The sequence below is a fragment of the Vicugna pacos genome, chromosome 10 (assembly GCF_048564905.1).
Source record: "Vicugna pacos chromosome 10, VicPac4, whole genome shotgun sequence".
Classification (NCBI taxonomy): Eukaryota; Metazoa; Chordata; class Mammalia; order Artiodactyla; family Camelidae; genus Vicugna; species Vicugna pacos.
Window position 1 is genome coordinate 39,885,311 of NC_132996.1, and position 23,544 is coordinate 39,908,854.

Below are 23,544 nucleotides of genomic sequence, written 5' to 3' on the forward strand. Positions count from 1 at the left end.
TCCTCTCCAACCTTCATGGAAAATTTCCTCATGTCACTCACAAATCCCATTTCAACACATTTGCTGCCAACACTCTTAGAAACATTATATCGTTTAATCTTCCAACATCCTGAAATCAAAGATCCTTCTCTTCCTAAAGACCCAAAAGAAAATATCTGGGAAAAGGATGTTCCAGATCAAAGGAATAACTATCCAAGCCTGGGATGAGCTGTGTGTAGAGGGTTTGAAGAACAGGGAGACTAGTGTGGTGGGTGGGGCGAAATGAGTGAAGAGAGACGCAGGCCATGAGGTGCGAGTGAGACAGAGCTGAGTCTTTTAAGCCATTGCAAAGGCTTCACCTTCAACTACGGGTTAAACTGAGATCCTCTGGAAGGTTTTGAGCAGTGACATGATCTGTCTTGTGCTTTAACAGTCTGGTTGCTCTGAGAAGAGACAAGTTGGGGGAAAGGGTAGAAATATGGGAGCCAGTTAGGGACTCAACACCTTCATCCAGATAACGGTGCATAAAAACAGGAAGGACGCTGTAGGTGTGGTGATAAGTGTTTTTTTTTTCTGGATATATTTTTTGACAATAAATTCAACCAATCCAAGTAGGCTGGGATATCACTGCATATAAATAACGTCCATGTTCATCTCCATACGGCTAATACTATGCAGTGCATGTCACTGTTTCAAAGCTTTCCATTCTCCTTAACTTCCAAACTCCACTACCTCTATCAGTCTACTCCTTCATTCACTCAATAAAAAGAACCTGTTCTAGGTGGGGTGCTGTGCTAGGTGTTAGTGATTCAGCAGTATGTCTGTCAACAGGCCAGGCAAGGCTCCTACCTTGGGTGTAGTGTACTGTGATGCCAAAGTCAGAAATGCAAACAGGTAAAGAGTGATGACACCTATGGCAGGCAAAGGACAAGTGTTCCTGGTTTCCCTTAGTTCTCCTCCTCCATCTCAAAATGTACCTTTCTCATCCTCTCTCCTTTCCTTCCTTTATCAGAGAAAGCCCTGCTCCTACAATACTCTGAGCAACCCCATCCCCAGTGATCCTGTGCACCGCTGAACCGCAGAGTATATGTTATGCCCTCTCTTTTACTGTCTGTCATTCTCCCTTTGTTAACTCTCTCACCTTTAAATGAATCCTCTTTGACCTTTGTACGTATTAATTCATTCAACAATTCAACAAGTATTTATTGAGCGGTGATATCCTATTTCCCCACTTATTTTAAGTCTGAATTTTGGCAACTGAATGTGGTCAGAGAAAAACACAGCCTCAGAGACTAGTCTGACATTCAGTTGATGATCATTAACCTTGCGCTGCTGTGCGATCCCACCACTGTACGTCCCCACTTCACTCGCTTTGCCATTCTCTTAGATGGTACTTCTTCACTTCTCTCCTGGAGCTTCCAGCACCTCCTCCTCCACCATCCTCCTCTCAGTTGATGATTTCGCTCCCTAATTCACTGAAAACAGAAGGAATTAGAAATGAACTTCCAAGGGGGAGAATAATAACTCAGTGGTAGAGTATGTGCTTAGCATGCACGAGGTTCTGGGTTCAAACCCCAGTACCTCCACTAAAAAAAAAAAATTTTTTTTTAATTTTTAAAATATTTTTAAATTAAAAAAAAAAGAACTTCCACAAGCTCTCACCACTAAATCCAGTGACCTACCTGCATTTTGTCCCAGATGCTCTGCTGTCTCTCTGGTATGTGATCTGTGTGATGTGTGTCCATATCACTACCTAAGGCCACCCTCAGGCTTAGGCATGCAGACAACAGTGATGCCAGTTACTAGTGAATGATAAAGACACATTAAACATTAATATTCAGAAATTTAACTGGAAACACAATCTCACGTTATCAGGGTGATAGAAAGTAAAGGCAATACAGACACCCATTTCACACGTCTGTGTGTGTTTTAGTAATTGTATCATCTGTAGCTTCAGACCACTGTTAACAGCCATCTATATACAGAATTTCCAGTGCCAAGGAGAAAAGACTGTCACCCAGCTCTTTGAATTTGGACATGGAGGAATCTCAGATGTGTATTTTTTTCACTTATTCTAACACCGAATTTCCTGTATATTTCTTATACAAAAATTATTTGCATTCATTATCTTCAACAAATTTTTTAACTTTTAAAATTTACAGTACATATATGTTGCCGTATGGGAAAAAAACAGAATTTGTGTCCAGCTTCCTAGAGTATTTATGTGGATTACATACAAGACACCCACTAATGGGCTCATTAATTATTAAATAATTAGGCAATTGATGTTTTAATTGTTTTATGTTGTGTAGATATCCTTGATAGATTGATCAATTGTTCAAGTGGTCCTGATGACATTTATGAAAATTGGCTAGAATGGGATTATTATCTTTTTCTCTTGTAAAATAATTTTAAAATTTTGATATTCAAAAATGTGCTACCAGTTACTTACCTACCTCCAAAAACAACTGCTCCCCAACACACTATCAAGAACGGATTAGATTTAGATAATGAGAGATGTCACTATTTGTGTTACACACTTATTGATTGATCACTACAACATAAACACCACGAGGCTAAAGACATACAGAGGAAGAGTGCTGGTCTGTAGGAACAGTTCAGCAAGCACTTTTGAACGAATAAAGAAATAAACAAGTGCCTGTTAATTTACCAGATAGCATGATAAGCCCTGTATGTACAAAAGGTGATAAGACAGACATGGTTTCTGTTGTTAATTTAAATTTAAATTGGTTCTCGAAAGAGGTTGTTTTTTTTAAATAGTGATACTGTAATGGGACTTCAGAAATTATTTGCTTTCTTGTACATTTAAAGTCAAAAAAAGAAAAAGCCAGTGGGTTGTCTAACCCAATGATTTGTTGCCCTGATCAAGTTCTCATGGATGTCATCGACATCTTTTGTTCCCAAATGCTATAAATATATATAAGATAGCTTTGTAAAGTAAAAGAAAATCTCGGTGTATCTTTCTTCTCACAAATACTGGATTTCTTATTCAAACCAAGAGTTTGAGAATCTAAGACTCTGTATCTCATTTATTTTAGCAAATAATGACACGATAACAGTGGACCAAACAGGCAGGGAGTTGAGAGTCAAAACGAGTTGTACTTGCTGTCTGGTCCAAAAAAATCTAGCAAAAAAAAATAGGGAGAAAGAATAAACTTCATTTAACTTCAGGCAGAGAATCAACCTTTCTCTCTGCTCTGTCTTTAGATAGCTTGGAGTTATGACGAATTGTCTGGCCTGAACTACAGTCTCCAGAAATCTCTCTGTAGAATGTTTCTGCTTAGGGTGAGGCAGAAAGGATGTTGTCCCTTGAGAGTTGGGGGCTCTGTTCATATATTTACAGCATATTCTGCTGGGAGGACCCTGCTGATATTTTTGACTCACAGTGACAGGAGGGCAGACAGTGACCCCTTCCCTACCAGGAAAACAGAGCAAACAAACAGCTCTCCCCTACCTTTGCTCTGACTGGGAGCCAGGCACTCCCCAGTTGGGCTGCAATTTTCTGTAACACAAGTTACCTCCCGCTATCCTATTACAGGTTTCTCAAGGTTTACACACCAGCTCCTTGTACCTAATACTGTCACCCCAACTATGAGGCACCTCCAGGACTGGTTTGGGAATCAAAAATTCCCCTCTACTAGCATTGCCCCCATCTCAGGAGCCAGCTTATTAATACACTTCCTCTGAGCTGAGAGGCTGAGAGGGCTTCCTGTGACCTGGAGCTGAAAGTTCAGCATAGGCACACGGAGTGGTGAAGACTTCAGGGCACCCATGAGACTCGGTGGGGCTGGCCCGTCAGTTTTGAAGGTCAAGGGCTTTAGACACAAACCCCAAGGATTTAATTTCTGACACATCAGCTGTCTGGCCCAGCAGGGACCATCCTGAGCAAATGACCAGGAAAGCAAGGTCCAGGCTGGAGGAGTTGTTCTCTAACCACAGGAGTCTCCATCCCAGAGCTCCAAACCCTTCCCCTCTGCAGCCCAGGTGGCCTTGCCTCAGCCCCTCCAGCGCTGACAGCAGAGCTGTCCTCCTGCCTGAGGCTGCCGGGCAGAGCAGACCTGCCCTGTTTCCTCAGGGTTGTACAACAGGGAAAATGACCTGTGGATGAAGACAACCATTGAGATAAAGGAAAATTGTATTATTTTGTATTAATTAATTGTATGATTGTATTATTTCTTGGTTTACTTTTTCTGTTATTTTGGAGTTTTTTTTTTGATTGTTCTCTTGTTTTCTGTCTTCCACTGTAGTTTGTAACGATTTCTGTCTTATTTAACTTTAAATATCAAGCACTAAGCAAAGTATCTGGCACTTAATAGGACCTTAACAAACACTTACTGAGCAAGTGAATGATTGAAATAATTTAATTTTTAACTCATGAGTAAAAAGGAAATTTTTTTCAAGGTAGGAGAAATAGATTACATTTCTTACAAAAGGTGTATCTATTTTACATGTCCATACCACATTTCCCCCTTCATCCATCAATGGACATTTAGGTACTTAGGTGCCTTCCACATCTTGGCTGTTGTAAATAATAATGCAATTAACATGGGGGTTCATATATTTTTTCTTTTCTTTTTTAAAATTATTTTTAATGATGTATAGTTTATGTACAATATTATACAAATTTCAGGTGTAAAACATAGTGATTCCAGTTTCTTAAGGTTATGCTCCACTTACAGTTATTGTAAAATATTGGCCATATTCCCTGTGCATCCCCATAGCTTATTTGTTTTATACAGGGTGGTTTGTACCTCTGAATCCCCTACCCCTATCTTGTTCCTCCCTCTCCACACTGGTAACCACGAACTTGTTTTCTACATCTGAGTTTGTTTCTTTTTTTGTTATATTCACTAGTTTGTTTTACTTTTTAGAGTCCACATGTAAGTATGTAACAGTTCTTATTACAAGGAAAAAAACCTTGTAACTATGTACGGTGATGAATGTTAACTAGACTTATTGTGGTAATCATTTCACAATATATACAAGTATTAAATCATTATGTCATATACCTATAAAATTGTACATTAATTATATCTCAGTTAAAAAATATTAATAAAGACCATTCCAATCAGCACCCAGTAGCACTGGAGGAGCAGAACTAGAGAGTCTAGACGTGTATTTGATCCAGTTGGAGTCAAGTTCCCAGGCAGCCCTCACAGAAAGCTCTTTCTCCAAAGAAAGTTTATTTAAGCCTAAATAAACTGAGTACAGAATAAGCTGTGAGTCTGTCAGCTGGGATTCTGTCAGAAATGCAAAATCTCAAGCTCCACCTCAGATCTGCTATGGCAGCTAGGGCCAGTTGCATAACGTTGGGTACCAGTGCCAAATAAAATGTGGGGACCTTGTTCAGAAATTATTAGAAAATTCCAAGATGGTGAAAGCAGGGCATTAAACCAACCACAGGGCCGTGCTAACTACGGGGCTCTGCATGACTGCACAGGCCTCATGCCATGAAGACAGGCAGTCTAACAGGAAAAGCTACCTACCCAGGGAACTAGAAACGCTGACACAACATCAGTGCTTTTACACTAAACCCAGGCTTTGCCCACTAATATCAGGTACAAATAATGCCTAAATCACTGGGAGAATATATCAACTTACATATTCAGATTGATTCAGAGAGTCGCCCATCTAAAATAATGTATGACTTGGGCAAGATGGGGAAACCACAATCTGGGAAAACATTCTCTGCATTAAGGACATGATGGGGCCAGTAGGTATTTTCCGGAAGCCCCCTGGGAAGAAGTACAAGCAGGAATTTTCCGGGCCTCTCCTGTGGTTTGTATTTGATCCACTAGACCAGGGCTGACTGGAAACTCCAGATTCATCCTCTGCACGCAGCAGTGCTGGGTTGTAATCCTGTAATGTTATTCAGCAAGTTTGATGGCATCCAAATGTCTTTTAAGGGAAGGGGTGGGAAAAGGTGGGGTTTGCCGTGACCTTACTCTGAAGTTACTGTTCCTGCCGCGAGGAGAGAGTTCAGTCCCTTGTTGTGCCACAAAATGTTTAAGATGGTAGATTTTATGTCATTTGCATTTTACAATTTCAAAAACAAAACTTGACATGAGGAACCTGAAGGGACAGAACTCGGGGAATTTCAGTAGCTGGGCACTAGGACAAAGGGCAAGTCAGGGTTGAGCACAGTCAGAGGGCAAGTGTGGAGTATATTCAGGAAACAGAGAGCCCAGGATGAGACACAAACTTGGGCTCTGAAACTGAGACTAAGAGTCTGGGAAGAAGTCACAGAGGGCCTTGTCAATGAAAAACTTGAATCAATAGTCCAATCTAAGAAGGAAATAGAGAATTTAACTCAAGCCACCTTGAAGATTACAACCCAGGAGATAGTCCTTCAGAAAGCTCTGAGGACCATTCCACCCATTAGAGATCAAAGCAGTTATACAAGGTTTTGAGACAAAGGGTTAGACATCCAAGTGACATACTGACAGTTTACATAGTCAAACAAGGGGAGTAGTGGAAGGAACCCTACTTACAGGATTAAGGAAGGAAATGTAAACTCTGAAAGAGTTACTTTGTTGGCACTAGGAGGAAATTGCTTCTTTTTTTTTTTTCCCCTCCTCTTTGGCAAGAAAGCATTCCTGTGTTTTGTAAGGGAATCTAGTTAATGCACAATGCAGGTCACAATGTACACTAAAGGAGAGGGGAGAGTAGCTCAAACAGCAGTGAAAATTTTGTTAACTTTTTTTCTTGTCTGGCTTAAAATAATTTTGTTTCATCAGCCATAAATACCAAGCTCAAGGATTTGGGCTTCATTTTGAAAACTAAAGGGAGCCACTGAAATTTCTAAATGGGAAGCGTCTTGATTAAAGTTGTGCCTCAAGAGGACAGGATTCTGACAATGGATCCCCAGTTAACTTCCCATGAGACCCAGACAATCACTCTGTCTCGGGGCCTAGGTTTATCTAGAAGCTAGGATAACTCTCCATCTAAATTTAGGAACAATGCAGGGGTAGGAGACAACTTGAAGAAGGTTGAGTTAGTCCTTAGAGCTACAAATTCCAGGCCTGCAGCAGGATCCTAGCATGTGTATATATATATAACATTTTTTATTGAGTTATAGTCATTTTACAATGTTTTGTCAAATTCCAGTGTAGAGCGCAATCTTTCAGTTATACATGAACATATATATATTCATTGTCACATATTTTTTTTTTTGCTGTGAGCTACCACAAGATTTTGTATATATTTCCCTGTGCTACACAGTATAATCTTGTTTATCTATTTTGCATATGCCTGTCAGTATCTAAAATTTTGAAATCCCAGTCTGTCCCTTCCCAATCCTGGCCCCCTTGGCAACCACTAGCATGTATATTTTTAACAAGCTCCTCCGGTGATTCTGATGTGTGGCAAGTTTGTGATCACCTGACTGGGTGACACCTAATGTTAGTTCCATCTTCATGTGCTGAGACTGCGTGGTGGTGGTGGTGGTGGGGAAGGCAATATTTAGAAGCGGTAAAGAGGAAAGCCACTGGCCCAAAAAGGTGTCACTCGAGCTAAAGCCCATGATACCAAGCCTAAGCTTGACTTAATTGCAGCTTCAACCTTCCCCAGAAATGTAATCTTAACCAGTGGAATTTTCTGGTCAGCATCAAAGAAATAATCTGTCACATAGGCCCTCTCCATCCTCTCCTAGAGGAAGAAGATGCAATCTGCATGATAAAAGTCTTGATGGTACCCCTAGGCCCCCAAAGTAGATGTCCAGACCTAAAAATAAGCCTTTCTTTTCTTTTGCTAATAACTCCCTTGTCCTATCGTTCCTCCTATAAAAGCCTTCCTTTTGGTACACCTCCTTGGAGCACTCTTCCCGTTGCTAGATGGGGTGCTGCCTGCTTCATGAATTACTGAATAAAGCCAATTAGATCTTCAAATTTACTCTGTTGAATTTTGTTTTTTAACAGAGGTAAAGAAACTTCCCTTAAGACTGTTGCAATTATCTAGGCAAGAAGTAATGAAAGTGTGGGCTTGTGGAAATAAAAAATGGAAAAATAAATGATTAACGGAAAACACCACTAATGTAGAATTAAGGGGTTTGAGACAGGAAGGGGGCACGGCACAGAGATTCAAGGAATAGCACAGCAATTAACACCAAGGCCTACAGGGGGTTGATTCAACCCCCTGTAGGCCTTGAGGCTCAAGATGGTGGGAAATTTGACTTACAGCAGACCTTGAGCTTCATTATACATCCATTGTAATATATTAGCATGGTGAATAACATGCCTACAGGCACCATGACAGTCCCAAGGCTAGCCACAAAAGGTCAAAGAGTGCCAGTGGCCAACTTCCTGTGAACCCCAGCCCCTTCCCCAGGGTAGTTAGACTGGTCCTTCCACTTATTAGCATATGAAGCTACCCAGCCCAAAAAGCTGAGAGCACCTTGCTCTTTTCCCTCTCCCTCTTCCAGAGATGGCCCACATTCTATGGAGTGTGTGCCTAATTTTACTCTAATCTGAGCACCCAACCCCCACACTTCATGGCCTTTCTCTTGCCTTTTAATGTGTCTCTAAATAAATCTACTTTACTCAATTGTGGCTTGCTCTTGAATTCTTTCCAGCACAAAGCCAAGGGCCACACTTAGTGTGGTACGTCCCAGGGGCTCAACGGAAGCCTGGGACATGGCCCTCATGCTCCACATCCATTTTTCCTGCATCAGATTTACCTAGTAACTGGAAGCAAGGTTTGAAGAAGAGGGAAGAGGCAAGAATGATAACAAAGTTTTGGCAGTGACAAATTAATACACACAAGGAAATTATTAATTTCACTTTTCATGTTCCCACTGGGACCCTTCTGGGTACCAAAGCCTTTCTGTGTCTTCTTTCTTATTTGCAGGATGAAGGCTTCAGCCTTCTAGACTTTCCTGAATACCAAAGGGCAGATTCAAACAGTTACTAATCAGGGAAGTGAGGGAATGCAGAAACAAAGGAGAAGCAATCAAGACACAACAGTGCAGCACTTAAAGAAGGATCCTGGTTCCTCCTCAAGGAATATACAAAACCTTATCTTTGAGTTCTTCCAAAAGAACTAAGGCCCCCACCCACGAGCTAGATGGCAACTTCAGGCTGAGCTCAAGACTCGTGGAACACCACACTGTCACCTCATCACCAACCAGTCAGAAGAAAGTCACACATCCTGTAGCCCTTACCCCAAATTTTGCCTATAAAAACTTCTCCCTGAAAACCACTGGGGAGTTGGAGGGTTTTGTGCATGAATCACCTCTTCTCCTTATTTGGCCCTGCATAAACCTTTCTCTGCTCCAAACTCTACCATCTTGGTTTCTTTGGCCTTGAAGGAGAATTAATAAAATGGCCACATTTAGGCTAACAGAATTTTTATTCTTATGCTTGCCCTTAAAACGGTCAACTGATTTGACTGACCGGTTACTAGTCACAGTTCCAGGCCCATTGTTCAAACTAAAGCTATTATTCTCACTGTTTTCTACTTTATTCCAGTAATCAAAAGCCGTAATCATGCTTGGTCTTGTTGCAGAAAAATGTGTTACAGCTCAGTTGTGACAGCAACCTGGATCTGGGTGAGAGACCAAGCAGCACTCGGAGAGTTGGAGAACTCAGGTTTATTACACCATGCCAGCAGGCCCAGAGGAGTTAACACTTCAAGCTCTGGACCCCATCTGTAGGTTTACACAGGCCTTTTATAGGCTGCCAGTTTTACACTTAGCAACATCATATGCCAATAAAGTACAACAGAAGTTGACCAACCAGGAACAAGCTTTGTAGAAACAGACCAATCAGGAGTGAGCTCCATGCAAATGAAGTACTACAAATGGACCAATCAGAAGTTAGGGAAGTGGATCGATCAGAAGTGAGAATAATAACCAATCAGAAGTGAGCTCAGGGAACCAATACAATTCTGGATGTAAGTTAGCAGCTTTAGAAACAAAAAGTGAGCCAGAGCCTCTGGGCCAGGGAACCGGACGGTGCTAAGAGGAGAGCAGCGGCCCTGCCTAGGGGTCCTGCTGGTCTTTTTATGGGGCTTTCCGCCTCAGTCTCTGAGTCAATCTCCAGGGAGAAGGTCACAGAATTTAACCTTACAAAGTAGGCTAAATACCAAGAAGACCAAGCCTTGAGTGCTTACGAGCTAGAGATCAAAAAAGTGACAACCACTGGCCTCTATAGAACTGGTCGCCTGGAGCCATCATGACGCCATTCTAAGTCTTCTGATGAGAAGAGGATTCTGTTGATTGTTATCAATGCTTTATTGTTTGAGCTATGACTAGACAACCACCCCACCCCATCCCCAAGGTGGGTTCACAGTTTTGAAGGCACAATCCTGCTGTGAGTCCCCTTTGCCCAGAGAAGCAATAAAGCTGCCTCTTTCCTTCTAAGCTCCAAGACCCGGTCTCTGAGTTATTTGGCTGGTATTTTGGCAACAGCCTCGCTATCAGGCACGCGAAGTTGTTTGCAATACCACCACTCACTCTGATTCAGGTAAACCAATTTACACGGGTCTGATCACTACCAGATGAAATGATACTCCAAATCTTTCGAATAACAGCCAACATTTATTAAGTAGACATTATGCCACAGGCACTATGCTCTGCATTTTAGTCTCATTTAATGATCACAACAGGGTAGTTTGAATCTCACTCTGTGCACTGTGTGAATCACTTTCATTATTTCATTTAAGCCTCAAACTACCCTAATCAAGTGCTATTAGCCCCAGTATACCCTAGGCAAGTGCTATTAGCCCTATTATGAGAAAACTGAAACTTGGAGAAACAAAGTAACTTCTCTATAAAGTTGTTTGTACAAATGCAGATATTCAAAGCCAGAAAGTCTGCCTCAGAACCCAAGCTCTTGGCCACTATGCTACCCTTGTACTCCTGGTAAACACAGGTCATGTCTGGAAGCAAAAGTAAAAGTGAGGCAACCAGGAATCAGTCTGCCAGCATTTTTAGGCAAGTGAAAGATCACAAGTTGTACTTGAAAACTCTGCCTAATATCCAAATAGACTTTCAAATTTTAATGTCTAGCCGAATGAGGTTTTTTTTTTTTTTAATGCTAGAAAATTCTCTGTACCCTCTTGGAAAATGAGGATTGCTGTGACGTGCCCTAGAAAAATCTGCAGGGAAATGATTGCACAACTGTGCCAGGCTGTCTCCTCCTGCTGCGATCTCCTCTGGGCCCTCTTCTGGACAGCCACTGTGTAATGGCAAAAGCTGACTGTGAAGGGAGAGCTCTCCCTCATTCCCTTAGTACACACTCACATTCAACATACTCTAGTAACAGCCATGATCCAGCTGATCTTATTGGGAAGGTGTGCTATTGTGATTTGTAAGAAAATGTATTTGGTCTTCATCCTCTTTCCTGGCATAGAGGTCCTAAAATCCTTGGAATTTCCAAAGGGAGGAGAGTGAGAAAGGTGTCATTTGTTACATTAATGAGATGAGTTTTGGACTGTACCTAAGGATAGGAGCTGGTTGCCCGTGGAGCCAGCCATGTGCTTTGAGGGTTGGAACTTTCCGACCTTGGCCACTGGTGATTAAAGTCAACCTCCAGCCCGTCTCCCCTCTCAACCCTGCCACTGCTTTATCTAGAGCTTCCAGGTGTTGCCCAAGTGGAGATTCAGTGAAAGTGGCACTGGAAGAGGGCATGGAAGCTCCTTGCCCTTCCATCCAGCTGTTCCTGAATGACATCCTTTGATGATAAGCTGATAACCTAGTAAGTAACATGTTTCTCTGAGTTCTGCAAGCCACTCTAGCAAATTAACTGAACCCAAGGGAGCAGTCACAGGAACCTGTGATTCACAGCCCGTCAGTCAGAAGCATAGTCATACCTCAAGAGATATTGTGAGTTTGGTCCCAGACCATAGCAATAAAGCGAGCCACATGAATTTTTTGGTTTCCCAGCACATGTAAAATTTAGTTTACACTATACTATAATCGATTAAGCATGCAATAGCATTATATCTTTAAAAAACAATGTATATATCTTACTTTAAAAATACTTTAATGCTAAGAAATGCTAACCATCATCTGAGACTTCAGTGAGTTATAATCTTTTTGCTGGTGGAGGGTTTTGCCTCCATATCGATGGTTGCTCACCGATCAGGGTGGTGTTTGCTGAAGCTGGAGTGGCTGTGGCAATTTCTTAAAGTAAGACCCCACAGAAGTCTGCCACATCAATTGATTCTTCCTTTCATAAATGGTTTCTCTGTAGCAATGCAATGTTATTTCATAGCATTTTACTCACAGTAGAACTTCTTTCAAAATTGGAGTCAATCTTCTCTCAACCTTGTCACTGCTTTATCAACTAAGTTTTTGTAATATTCTAAATCCTTTGCTGTCATTTCAACAGTCTTCACCAAGAGTAGATTCCATCTCAAGAAACCACTTTCTTTGCTCTTTCATAAGAAACAACTGTTAAAGTTTCATCATGAGATTGCAGCAATTGAGTCACATCTTCAAGTCCCACTTCTTATTATAGTTCTCTTGTTATTTCCACCACATCTGCAGTTACTTCCTCCACTGAAGTCTTGAACTCCTCAAAGCCACCCATGAGGGCTGGAATCAACTTCTTTCAAACTCCGGTTGTTAATACGTTAGCCTCTCCCCATGAATTGTGAATGTTCTTAATGGCATCTAGAATGGTGCATCCTTTCCAGGTTTTCAATTTACTTTGCCCAAATCCATCAGAGGAATCATTATCTATGGCAGTTCAGCCTTACAACATGTATTTCTTAAGCAGTAAGATTGAAAGTTGAAATTACTCCTTGATCCATGGGCTGCAGAATGGGTATTGTATGAGTAGACATAAAAACATGAATCTTGTACATGTCCATCAGAGCTCTTGTGTGACCAAATGCATTGTAAACGAGCAGTAATATTTTGAAAGGAATCTTTTTTTCTGAGCAGTAGGGCTCAACAGTGAGCTTAAAATGTTCATTAAACTGTGACGCTGTAAACACTGGTACTGTCATCCACGCTGTCATCCCCTTTATAGAGCACAGGCAGAGCAGATTTAGCACAATTCTTAAGGACCCATAGATTCTGCAATGGTAAATAAGCATTGGCTTCAACTTAAAGTCACCACCTGCATTAGCCCCTAACAGGAGAGGCAGCCTGTCCTTGGAAGCTTTGAAGTCAAGCATTGACTTCTCCTCTCTAGCTATTAAGTACTGCATGGCATCCTTTCCCAATATGAGGCTGTTTTGTCTACACTGAAAACCTGTTGTTTTGTGTAGCTACCTTTAGGAATTATCTTAGATCTTCTGGATAACTCATGCAGCATCTGCACCAGCACCTGCTGCTTCACCTAGCACTTTGATGTTATGGAGACGGCTTCTTTCCTTAAACCTCATGAGCCAACCTATGCTAGCTACAGACTTTTCTTCTGCAGCTTCCTCACCTCTCTCACCCGTCACAGAATTGAAGCGAGTTAGCGCTTTCAACATACCTTCCTCACTAAGCTTAATCATTTCCAGCTTTTGATTCAAAGTGAGAGATGTGAAACTCTTCCTTTCACTTGAACACTTAGAGGTCATCAGAGGGTTATTAACTGACCTAATCCCAATATTGTTGTGTCTCCCAAAGAGAGGGAGAGAGTCGGGGGAACAACAGAGTCAGTGCTGCAGTCAGAACACATACATTTCTTAATTAGGGTTGCCATTTTACATGCGTGCAGTGGTGCCACAAAATAATTACAGCGTAACACTGAAGATCACTGATCACAGATTACCATAATACAATAATGAAAAAGTCTGAAATATTACATAATTACAAAAATCTGACACAATGACAGAAAGTGAGGAAATGCTATTGGAAAACCTGTGCCAGTAAGTAGATTTACTCAACACAGGGTTGTCACAAACCTTCAATTTGCGGATGGAAAAAGAAAAAACCAAAAAAAAAAAAACCAATGTCTGCAAAGTGCAATAAAGCAGAGTGCAATAAAAAGAGGTGTGTCTCAAAACATTTTCCAACATAAGCCACAGCAATATTTTCCTAGATCAGTCTCCCAAAGCAAAAGAAAAAAAGCAAGACTAAATAATGGGACCCAAACAAATACAAGCTTTTGCACAGCAAAGGAAACCATCAACAAAACAAGAGACAACCTATGGAATGGGAGAAAATGTTTGCAAATAATGTGACTGAAAGGGCTTAATTTCCAAAATATACAAACAGCTCATATAACTCAATATCAAAAAACCAAATATTCCAATCAAAACATGGACAGAATAATAAGTACATAAAAAAATGCTCAATACTGCTAATTATCAGAGAAATGGAAATCAAAACTACAATGAAGTATCACCTCATTGTATGAGGCTATTCAGAATGGCCATCACTAAAAAGTCTACAAACCATAAATGCTGGAGAGGGTGTAGAGAAAGGGGAACCCTCCTACATTGCTGGCAGGAATGTAGTTTGGTACAGCCACTATGGTGAACAGTATGGAGATTCCTCAAAAAACTAAAAATAGATTTACTCTACAATTCAGCAATCCCACTCCTGGGTACATATTCACAGGAAAGTCTAACTTGAAAAGACACATGCACCCCAATGTTCACAGGAGCACTATTTACAATAGCCAAGACATGGAAGCAACCTAAATGTCCATCAACAGATGATTGGATAAAGAAGTTGTGGTATGTATATATATATATATATATATATATATATATATATATAATGGAATACTACTTGGCCATAAAAAATAAAATAATGCCATTTGCAACAACATGGATGGACCTGGAGATCATCATCCTAAGTGAAGTAAGCCAGAAAGAGAAAGAAAACTGCCATATAATATCACTTATATGTGGAATCTAAAAAATTTACCCAGAAAGAAAATTACACAAATGAACTTTTTTACAAAACAGAAACAGACTCACAGACCTCACAGACACAGAAAACAAACTTACTGCTACCAAAGGGAAAATGCATGGGGAGGGATAAACTAGGAGTTCAGAATTAACAGATACATACTGCTGTGTATAAAATAGATAAACAACAAGGACTTACTGTAAAGCATAGGGAACTATATTCAATATCCTGTAATAACCAATGATGGAGAAGAATCTAAAAAAGAATATATATATATATATATATATATATATATATATATATATATATATATATATGAATCACTTTGCTGTATACTTGAAACTAATACAACATTGTAAACCAACCATACTTCATTAAAAAAATATTTTTTTTTTAAAGAGGTATGCCTGTATAGTTAACCACCTGGACTTGTGATCGGCATCTGAAGTGGCAGCAATCTTGTGTGGCTGACCCCTGACCCTGCAGAATGTGCTGCTCTCTCTGGGTAGGTAATGAAAGGAGAACTGCAGGACACCCAGCTAGTGCTGGAGAGTTGCTTGAGGAGGGAAACACCACACATACCCCGCCACACACTGGTGACCAAAACGATTAGGCTTTCTACACTTTTCAAAATTCTAAGAAGCTTGGTGAAGCCTCCCTTCTCTGGCAATCTCTTCAGTTAATCTGGTTTCATCATATCCAAATGTCATGTGGAAGTACGACAGCAATTTGTGCCTATGGTTATGCGTTATAAATGAAAAAAAGAAGAGAATCATTCAATGTATCCAACACTTTGCTTACTCAACACTGAGGTTTACCCCACAACTTCCTGCAAATTGTCCATAATAAATCTGATGTCTATATTCTATTCAAATAAAAATTTTAATCAGATTTTACATCTAGTATTAATATAACATGCCGTATGAGTATAAGGAGCTTGAGGAGTGCAATCTAGTACTTGGCTTAATGAATGCGAGCACGTGTTGCAGTCTTTATCAGCACTCAGCCTTCCTCTATTATGGCTTTTAAAAAACAATTTTTAAAAGTGCATGATTCCTTTGGGTGACTCTTTTTAGGAAAAAAATATAGTAAAACATTTCTAGTAATCAATTAGTTGCATATAGATTCAGGTTTAAAAATGTCAAATACTAGAAAAAAACAGGTTTTAAATTAGCTCAGTTTAAATATGGGGCCATTTCATTTAAAATATCTAATTTGAATCTTCATTGTTTCACTTATTTTATGTGCTAATTCCACTATACCAGGTCTTTTTCCAGTAATTTCTCAATAGTCCCAGACAAGATAAAAAAGGAATTCAATTTCTGTCAATTACACTTATGTCTGCATGCGACCAGGATAAGAAAGTTCTGCTCCCTATACGGCAATCACAAAAGGAAAAGAATTCCCCCAGCCAACTAGCAAGGAAAAATAATGCTGTTGTTCAGAATAAGGATGGCACAGCTGGGAACATTCACATTCTGACTCCTTCCAGAGCACTTCATTTCGGCAAAAAAAGCACTGATTCCTTTTCAAATTGAACTTTGACTGGAAAACACTGAGGTCACGGTTAGAGCCACAAATGCAGACATTAAAGACACGCACAAAAGTGCTCCCAATAAGGTTGCAGGGATCTCAGGTGGGGCCTTTCCTTCAATAGCAAATGATTTCAGAAGGTTCAGGAGCACGATTCAGTTTTTCTCAAAATGCCGAGACACCCTGCTGAATCTTCCTCCACTAGGCCTGCTGAGACCAGAGAAACCGATCACATTTTTCAAGCATGCTTTGTATCAAGGCTCTGAAAACCAAAGAAAAGAAACAAGCAAATTTAGTTTTCAATGTTCATTCTTTTCAGAAAACTTAAAAACCCACAAAAAAGTAGAGGATTCAAAACGTTGCCTGACTGCATCAAAAGACACAACGAACAGAGTGAAAAGGCATCCTATGAAACAGCATCCTGTCCTACAAAACGGGAGAAAAATATTTGCAAGTCATATGTCTGAGGGGTTAATTCCCTGAATATATAAAGAACTCATACAGTAACAACAAATAATATGATTTTAAAATGGGCAAGACTTAAATAGGTACTTCTTCAAAGATGACATTCAGATGGCCAATAATCTTATGAAAAGATGTTCAACATCACTAATTATTAGGGAAATGCAAATAAAAACTACAATGAGATATTATCTCATGCCTATTAGAAGAGCTACTAGCCAAAAAACCAGAAAATAAGTAGTGTTGGTAGGATGCAGAACTGGAACTCTCGAGCACTGTGGATGGGAATACAAAATGGTGCAGCCTCTGTGGAAAACAGCAGTATGGCGGCTCCTAAAAATATAAAAATAGAACAACCATCTGATCCAGGAGTTCCACTTCTGGGTACACACCCAAAAGAACTACAAGTAAGGTCTAAAGAAATACTTGTACACCCATATTCATAGCAGCGTTACTCAGAAGAGCCAAGAGGTGGCAGCAACACAAGTGTCTATTGAAAGATGAATGGATAAATAAAATGTGGAGCATACATACAATGAAATTATTACTCAGCCTTAAAAAGGAAGGACATCTGGCACGTGCTGGAACATGAATGAACCTTGAGGACATTATGCTAAATGAAACCAGTCAGTCACAGAAAGACAATAACTGTATGCTTCCACTTACATGAGGCACTTAAGAGTAGTCAAAATCAGACAGAAAGAGAATGGTGGTTGCCAGGGGCTGGGTGGAGGGAGAAATGAGGAATTCTTGTTTAATGGGTATACAGAGGTTCAGTTTTGTGAGATGGAAGAGTCCCGGAAGTTAGCTGCAGAATGATACGGATATACTCAACACCATGGAACCTAACGCTTAAAAATCGCTGATGGTAAATTTTATGTTATCTGTGTTTCACCTAATTAAAACCAAAAATAAAACCAAAAAAGCCCTGAGACAATTAGGTATGTGGTACCAATTAATGTTCTTAAAGAAATGAGTACACATCAGATTTGGGTATTCACATTAACCCAAACAGTGTCTTGATCATGATTATGAACAAAAGATTACTTTAGTCTCTTCCCTTAATCACCTGAATCAACAGATGAGTCTCCACTCCCTCATCTGTCAGTGAGGAGTTTGGACTGGAGAGCCTCTACAGTCCCACCCAGCTCTGAAAGTCTGTGCCATTTCTACATCCCCGAAGCACCCAGGGACAGGGCATGACAGGGGCATGGCAGACTGACATTACCTCTGCCTTTTCTCGGCAATCCTCAAAATATCGCAGGTCCTGGTAAACCTCTCTGACAGCTCAAGGGTCAAACCACATTCCTGCAATAGCGACCAGGCCCGATCTGGGCCCATAGCCTTAGCTAACAGGAGTGCTACATTCTCCACGTTGACAGGGGAAGGCCCATCACTGAAGTTCCCGTTTGGTGGCTTCTGGGGGGCTGGCTTTGTGCTCTTGTTCTGTACGAGGTGTAGAAGCAGCTTCCATTCCTCCACAGTCTCTGGGCTCCAACCTGCTCGAACACACAGAAATAGTGTTGGCTCTGACCGCTCTTAGCACTCTGTCTGCATGTATGAGATGGTCAAAACCGTTTGTGAGAACGTTGTAGCATGGAGGCGCTGAGTACGAATGAGGAGCAAAACAGACACGATGATCCCTGTACTCTCATGGAGCTTACCGTCTAAAGGAAAGAGAACTTAGACAAACACATAAATAAATCTATACTTAGAAACGGTGCTAAGTGCTATAAAGGAAAAGACCAAGGAATCATTAGAGAGACTGGCAGGGTTTTTTGTTTTTTGGCTTTTTTTTTTGAGGATCATAGAAGAGCTCTATGAGAAAGTGACATTTAAGCAGAGAGGTGAAAGATGAGACAAGCTTAGTGAGCATGTACACGTGGTCCACATGTGCATAAACTTGGGAGGGAGGAATCAGCAATGCAGGGTGAAGGAGCCTGCACGTCTGACAAAGGAAACATGGAAGATAACTTGACACAGGAAAGAACCTGGTGAGTTCACAGACCTCAAAAAGGGCCTACAATACACAAAGGCAATAGTGAGGAGTGAGAATGAGATGATAAGGCCAGGCCAAAAGGGAACAGCTTAAGAATATGGATTTTATTTTGAGTCCAGTGTAAGGAGTTTCAAGGAGGAGAGTCACATAATCCAATTTTTTGTTTAAAAAAACCATCCTGGGAGTCAGCAACACTGTAGAGTAAAAACGACCTTTGTCTCTCCCCGTCAATCTACAACCAGTAAAATATCCACAATGCAACAAAGGTGACAGGACACTGGAGAATTTTCCACACATCTGTACATTTAAAGGTGGGTAGATTGGAAACACAGAGGAAGCGGCGCCTGCAATCTTAGCCCTCTAGCACCAGAGAGCCTGGTAGTAGCAGGGGAGGCAGTACACATGACCACAGCCTCCCGGCCACAGTGGCACCTACCGTGACAGATAACTGGGCAGCAGTGGCAGTGGAGCTTGGGACTCCATACCCCCAGCCTCTGAGGCGCCTATGACTCCAGCCCCCTGACACTACCCCCTCACCAGCAGCTTCAGGGCCCATGAATCTTATAATACTGGACACAGCAGAGGTACATGCACAATCCTGGCTACCTCCCAACTCTCCCCCGGAACGGCGGCAGAAGCTGCTACTCAGAGGATCCTGGACATGAGGGAAGAACCCACCATCCTGGTGCACCAGGCAGCAATGCCTGCAACAATGGCAGAAGCAAGGCATCAATGACCCTGGAGGTACAAGTGATAACAAGGACACTACGCCACACCACAGAGAAGGCAGAGGGCAGAGAATGCAGACTCAAATATAACCAGAGGCTGCTCAGGTAAGAGAAACCAAAAACCTGTGCTATAGCGCCACCTACTGGAAAATAAAAGAAAGGGGCTAATTTCTAACCGGCTGAATCATTAGAATCAAGCAGAAAGGTGCTCACTACTTTAAATGTGTCAGCAGAGGAACAACTTATCAAGCACTATGAAGAACCACAGTAACACTGGACCACAAAAGGAAAATGAGAAATCCCCAGAAACCAAACTTAAAGTCGCAGAATATTGCAATCTAATTGATAGAGAATTCAAAATACCTGTCATGAAGAAAGTCAAAGAGCTACAAGAAAACTCAAAAAGATACTTCAATGAACTGAGGAATAAAATGAATGAACAGGGGAATACTTTAAAAAGAGATTAAAACCCTAAAGAAGAACCAACTTCTGGAAATGAAAAACTCAACAAATGAGATGACAAATGCACTGAAAACATTGAAAATTATCAAGCGGACCACACAGAAGGGAGAATTAGTGATCTTGAAGATAGAAACCTAGAAATGAAACAAGTAGAAGAAAAAAGAAATAAGACCTTAAAATGATGAAAAAATCCAATTCTTATAGGAAAGGCCACATTAGGATAGTGAGAATCACATAAAGAGAAGAGATGGAAAGGGGAGGAGAGAGTTTATTTAAAGAAATAATAGCTAAGAAATTCCCAAACCTGGAGAAGGAACTAGGCATACAAGTCCATGAAGCTAACAGAACAACTAATTACCTCAACACAAAAAGACCTTCTCCGAGATACATTATATTCAAATTGTCCAAAGTCAATGACAAAACGTTTTAAATGCAGCCAGGGAAAAAAGAAAGGTAACCTACAAAGGAACCCCTATTAGGCTATCAACAGATTTCTTAGCAGAAATCCTATAGGCCTGAAAGGACTGGAATGACATTCTCAAAATACTGAGAGATAAAAACTGTCACCGAAGCATACTCTATCCAGCAAAGTTATCACTCAGATGTGAATGATAAAGACATTCCCCAAAAAAAAGAAATAAAATTTTTTAATTAAAAAAATTTAATTAAAAATTTTTAAATAAATATAAACAAATAAATAATTTTTTAAAAGAGAGAACAAAAATTATAAATTGTAAATGTAAAAATTCTCAACAAAATATTAGCAAACCTAATACAGTACATTAAAAGAAGCATATAGCATGATCAAGTGGGATTTATTCCAGGGGTGCAAGGATGGTTGTTTCCACAAATCAATCCACATAATTCACATTACCAAAATGAACATAATACACCTACATACATACACACACACACACAACAGAGTACTTCTCAGCCATTAAAAAAAAAGATGAAATCTTGCCATTTGTGACAACATAGACCATGAGGGTATTATGCTAAGTGAAGTAAGTCAGATATAGGAAGAAAAACACCGTATCATTTCACTCATGTGGAATATAAAAAACACACAAAAACCAAAATAAATGAACAAACCAAACAAAAACAAACATGTAGATACAAGAACAGAGCAGTGGTTCACTGGGAGGCAGGGAGAAATGGGTAAAGGGGAGCAAGTACATGGTGACAGATGGAAACTAAATTTCTGGTAGTGGGTACAATGGAGTGTAATACAAAAGTAGAAATACAATGCTGTACACATAATATTATACACCAATGTTACCTCAGTAAAATTTTTTTTAATTAAAAAAAAGAACCATTCTGGCTACTGTAAGGAAAATGGGTTAAAGATGGGCAAGAATGGAAACCAGATGACCAATTATGAGGTTACTGTAGCAGTCTAGACCAGTAGCTAGGACCAGAATGGTGGTGGTGAAGCAAAAGAAAATAGATAGATATGAGATATATATTTGGCAGTAGAATCAACATGCTTTGAAGAGTGATTAATATGAGCTACAAGGAGAGAGAAAAGTCAAGAAAAGACCCCCACTTAATACACCAAGGGTAAGAACAGCTAATCATTATTATGTTAACAAAATATTAAGACTACTTTTAACTGGGGGGGAAGAATTTTAGGTGATATTTTCTTCATTCTTCCTGGGTTTTCCATTTTTTTCTATATATAGATAACAAACATCATGTTGTAGCTTTAAAAACATTAACCATTTATACCTTAACTTTTCTGGCTATTTTTCAGAAGGGTATGCATGTCTATAGTTCTAGTCCTACAAAACCATCTGACCCTCTTGTTTCATTTCTGAAATAAAGATGACTCAGTTATATCGCTATAGCTGTAACATCTGAAGCTAACCCTTGCCAGCCAACTGGCTTCTTTGCTTGGTGCTAACTTTCCTTCTCCCACACTAACAGGGCTGAAAAAGGCTGTAGGTCACACTGCTAGATGAAGGATCCTGATGTCATGCTGTTGGCATCTCCACACTGAGGCCAATAAAGCAATACTACAGAACAGATCAAGACCATTTCTCTGTGTGCAGGATGAACTCTTCAGAGACCTCAGGGATCAGTGTGTCAAAGTCCCAGCCTTCTGATTGCCATTTTATCTGTACTGAATTAATGAAAATTAAAAAAAAAAAGTATCTAGATACCTTTGAAGGCTTAGGAAAATCTGACTGCTACTTGACCTTAAGTTCTTCCTAACAATCTCTAACTTTGGGCTATGTAAAAAGGCAACACAATGAAGAGAAAAAAAAAACACATAAGCATAAGCTTTACTGATAGTCAGACCTGAGTGTGAACACCAGGTCCAGCATCAACTAGTTGTACAACTGTGGGGGAGGTAACTGTTCCTTCCCTGGGCCTCAATCAGAACTTCCATAAAACCCATCCCACAGGTTTGTTATCTCATTTAAACAGCATATGGAAAAGCATCTAGTATAATGCCTCACACAGTAGGACTCAATAAACAGAAAAGTTGCTTGTAGTTTATTTCTAATTATGATTTTATAATATACCAAGTAGTACAGATTAAAAACAACTCCACAAATCTGACAACTAGCTAGAATAATATACATGATCACTGAAATGTTTATCAAATTTCTTTATTGAAAATTCTGGAATGACTTCTAAAATGTTATAACTAAGAGTAGCCACTTGGGATTTACTTACCAAGGTCACCTTCCATCAGGCTCATATCATTCAGGTACACAATGTTGGTGAAGGCCTCTCTTCTTCTCTCCAGCTCCAAACAGAGAATAAGATATCCAGGCCAGAAACTAAAGAAACCAAAGTCAAAGAAATGAATAAATGACAGTTAATTTATCTGGAGTTATGGTGCTCGATACAGTGGACATTAGCCACATGTGGCTATTTAAATTTAAATTAATTGAAAGTAAATAAAACTTAAAAGTCAGTTCTTCAGTTAACCAATCTGTATTTCAAGTATTCAGTGGTGAAACCATAAACAAAACAAAACAACCTATGGAATGGAATAAAATTTTTGCAAAAGATGAAAGCGACAAAGGCTTGATCTCCAGAATACATAAGCAGCACATATGACTTATAAGAAAAAACAAACCCAATCCAAAAATGGGCAGAAGAACTAAACAAGCAACTTTCCAAGGAAGAAATACAAATGATCAACAGGCAGATGAAAAAATGCTCAATATCACTAGTCACCAGAGAAATGCAAATCAAAACTACAATGAGGTATCACCTCACACCAGTCAGAATGGCCATCATTCGAAAATCCACAAATGACAAATGCTGGAGAGGCTGTGGAGAAAAGAGAACCTTCCTATACTGCTGGAATGCAGTTTGGTACAGCCACTATGGAAAACAGTATGGAGATTCCTTAAAAGACTAGGAATAGACTTGCCATATGACCCAGGAATCCCGCTCCTGGGCATATATCCAGAAGGAACCCTACTTCAAAAAGACACCTGCGCCCCAATGTTCATAGCAGCACTATTTATAATAGCCAAGGCATGGGAACAGCCTAAATGTCCGTTGACAGATGACTGGATAAAGAAAATGTGGTATATTTATAC

General features: G+C 40.1%; 1 protein-coding gene across 7 annotated transcripts in view; it reads right to left on the reverse strand.

The window, feature by feature from the left end:
* Positions 1-835: 835 nt before the first annotated feature.
* The window catches only part of HPS5 (HPS5 biogenesis of lysosomal organelles complex 2 subunit 2), a 51,490-nt gene continuing 28,781 nt past the window's right edge, over positions 836-23,544 (reverse strand). For 4 of the 7 annotated variants that reach the window (XM_072969644.1, XM_015243620.3, XM_072969642.1 and 1 more), the window contains 3 exons: positions 22,664-22,770; positions 18,021-18,291; positions 10,515-16,592 (listed from right to left, as the gene is read on the reverse strand). In XM_072969644.1, the coding sequence (XP_072825745.1) occupies positions 16,532-16,592; positions 18,021-18,291; positions 22,664-22,770 (439 nt within the window). In that variant the 3' untranslated portion in view covers positions 10,515-16,531. Of the gene's footprint in view, positions 1,455-1,661; positions 1,782-10,514; positions 16,593-18,020; positions 18,292-22,663; positions 22,771-23,544 lie in introns of those variants that run through there. The other 3 variants (XR_012076611.1, XR_012076612.1, XR_012076610.1) reach the window with 3 other exon arrangements.